Source organism: Cyprinus carpio, chromosome B4 (assembly GCF_018340385.1).
Source record: "Cyprinus carpio isolate SPL01 chromosome B4, ASM1834038v1, whole genome shotgun sequence".
Taxonomy (NCBI): domain Eukaryota; kingdom Metazoa; phylum Chordata; class Actinopteri; order Cypriniformes; family Cyprinidae; genus Cyprinus; species Cyprinus carpio.
In genome coordinates, this window is record NC_056600.1 from 29,950,357 (window position 1) to 29,953,310 (window position 2,954).

Below are 2,954 nucleotides of genomic sequence, written 5' to 3' on the forward strand. Positions count from 1 at the left end.
TTATGTTAATGTGGCGGTGGTAAGAATAACCTTTCAGTAGTTCCCCGAGTTATGATTTTTGGGCTCTCCTTGGCCATGGTGTCAACATGCAAAGGGAAATCTGAAATAGTGTTAAACACATGAATTTGCAAAAAACAAACCATGTGATGTATAGGATCTTGATATTTACTGAAGAAAGACTTATCAGATGAGCTTCTGAGCATTGATGGTGAAGCTCTTAGATATGCCCAATGTTAGAATTAGTCAATGGTTTTTGTTTATGTCATGGTTGATGGTTTAGGTTGAGAGTTATAAGGAAACTCCCAAAGAGTGTGGTTGGAGTTCGAAAGGATCTAAGATGGACCTTGTTTTATTTGTTAAGACAGGAGATGCAAAACCACTCTTACATATGACAAAAGTGTTCCAGTAGATTCTGGTGAGATTGCTTTCTGTGGGGATTTTTTCTTACTTCTCTCATGACATTTACTTTGATGATTATAATGTAAGAATTATTTTGCTATTGTTTTTATTCATTAAACTTGATAGCAACTACAGTTATATTTCTAAAGATTTTGCACACTACCTAACACTTGATTGGCATTTCTACTAATTATATCTTCCTTTTCTGTTAGGTGGATGGGCAGTATTACTTGTCCTGTGGAGTAGTGTACTTTCAGTAATTTAATAATGAAACAGAGTCTCAAGAGACAGCTGATTTACTCTTTTCTTGACACTTCCCAGATGTGTCACTGTATGATTTTGCTAGAAGGGATAGCAACGCATAATCTTAGGTGAACCAGAAACTTTACCCTTTAGCCCTCATGAAGGCAGACTTGTGGAGCCAACACCTGGAAATATTCAGCTGGCTAAAGAAAGCAGAAGTTGACCGTGAATTTGCCTTGGTTAAAAGTTAAACAGCCGGAAAAGGATACCACTTGCCATCCTCTTAGCGGTTCATCTGAGCATTATGCTCTGTATGACCGCTTTCATGAGGATAATACAAAAGACCCGAAAGATGGCCTCAGAAGAGTCAACTTAGTCCCAGAACTAAGTGGGTGGTTGAACACACAAACTGCAGAACAGCTGTTTGCTGGGATGCAGAAAAATAAATATTTTATGAACATGCGGCACCTTTTTAATCACGAGAAACGCAATCCACTCTACAACAAATCAAAAAATGAAAGTGTGAAAGAAAATCTAAGAAAAATTGTTTCACCAAATGATCAGTTGCCTTTAAATGGTTACGGTCAGATTGTTGTAGGTAAGATTAGTCTTATTACAATGTTTTTGGTTATTGTGAGAGCATTACTAGACATATAATGCATCAAATTTTATTCCATCTAAAGGCACACCTTCAGAATCTGTTGAAATTGATGACAGACCCTCAGGAGACAAAAAGCGAAAACGTGACCAATGTACGCATGTTAATTTTTAAAAATATGTAATGTGACGTTAAACTGGTTTTTTTTTTTTGTTTTAAATAAATTTATTTACACGTTTATGTACTCCTCAGTCCCTTCTGAGTCTTCCATGGTGGGTATTACTGCTCTACGGGATGTGCAACCGAACAAGGCATGCTGGAAAGAGTTACCTAGTACAGTCCAGCTGAATCAGGTAAAGATGTTTTTTTTTTATTTTATTATTTATTTTTTTATTACTGTTAGTTTTTTTTTTTTATTGTTTTAAGACTAACAAAAAAGACACATTGTAGTACTTCGCTGTTATTTTCATAGCTAAACCATGCCTTAATGGAGACGGGACCAGCCAATGAATTTTTGGCATCTGTTGGAACTACAGTTCTCACCAGGATGGATTTCCTTACTTTAGGGCACCAACGTGAAGTAGAAGCAACAGTGAGATGCAGCTAAAATAATATAATTTTACCCTTTAACCCATGGAGTACAGTATAGTACCATGTGCCCTTTTTTGTCCTTAAATTTTCACAGATTGTAAATGCATTTCTTTGAATGTTAACAGATTTTGAATGCCTGTCTTTCTGTTGTGAAGGATATTGCTGACCTTCAGGTAATGCAAAACATTCCCTTGATCAAATATTCTGTATGCACAGTGTGTGGAAAAATTTTTTTTTTTTAATTGTTGCACTTTTACTTAACAGGGCATAATGGTCCATGTCTTTAATTCATATGTGACAGTGACTTGGTTGCCACCCTTGTGCGCAGACCCAATGTGCAATGTTCCTGTGAGTATCATTGTTTTGTGATTGAGGCAGTATGAAGCCATTTTAAAAATATTTATATTCTAAATAACTTATCTATTTATAAATGTATAAATTGATTTCATATTTACTTTTATTCTTAAGAAAATCTAGCAAGTCATGACATAATTCTGCTTCCCTCCTGGTCAGAAAATCATTGGAAGATCTGTGTAGGTCTCAAAATAATTCTTTAATGATCAAATAATCAAAATGTTTAAATGTTCTGCTTGGGTATTTTATACCTTACAAATGTAAAGGAACGTGCTAGCACTTGACAGTTGATGTCAAAGTTACATTGTATTAGATCATGAAGCCAAAAAATAGAGAGATCTATTGGCTTGATTCCCTTTCCGGACGTGGCTTCAGTGATTGCCGTTTCATGAACAGTTACGGTCTTAGACTGACATGTTCAAAGTTCAGAGTTCGGGGTTATGGGAGTTCAGTTTAAAACCATATATCCCCATTTTTGTGGAAGGTCAAAAAAAAAAAACATACATATAAATTATGTTGTTTTTTTTTTCTTGTAATTTTCAGGGCCTTCCCAGACAACCACAATTCAAATAACTGCGAGTGTTTGTGTTGATGGTAAGCCATGAGTGTTGTAATTAAGTAATACCAGAAAGTATGAATTAAATGTCCACATCTGAAAGAATTGCATTTGATGGTTGTTTATTGGTAATTGTTGACTAGAAAACAAACATTTTGGTATATGATTGTACATTGTCTGCTAAAATGAGCTTTAATTCGTATTGTAGTATGC

At 35.1% G+C, this 2,954-nt stretch overlaps 1 protein-coding gene across 1 annotated transcript; it reads left to right on the forward strand.

Moving 5' to 3' along the window:
- Window positions 1–1,509: 1,509 nt before the first annotated feature.
- si:ch211-238e22.2 (uncharacterized protein LOC560730 homolog) lies at window positions 1,510–2,200 on the forward strand. Its single transcript, XM_042722998.1, has 4 exons — window positions 1,510–1,593; window positions 1,713–1,832; window positions 1,987–2,004; window positions 2,096–2,200. Exons 1-4 carry the CDS (start codon window positions 1,510–1,512, stop codon window positions 2,198–2,200), a joined length of 327 nt encoding a protein of 108 aa, XP_042578932.1.
- Window positions 2,201–2,954: the final 754 nt, after the last annotated feature.

Bases quoted from the DNA above. Each gene is read 5' to 3' on its own strand.
- si:ch211-238e22.2 (XM_042722998.1), top strand. From the start codon at position 1,510: ATGGTGGGTATTACTGCTCTACGGGATGTGCAACCGAACAAGGCATGC. The intron at 1,594-1,712 runs GTAAAGATGTTT...TTATTTTCATAG, and splicing joins GTACAGTCCAGCTGAATCAG to CTAAACCATGCCTTAATGGA.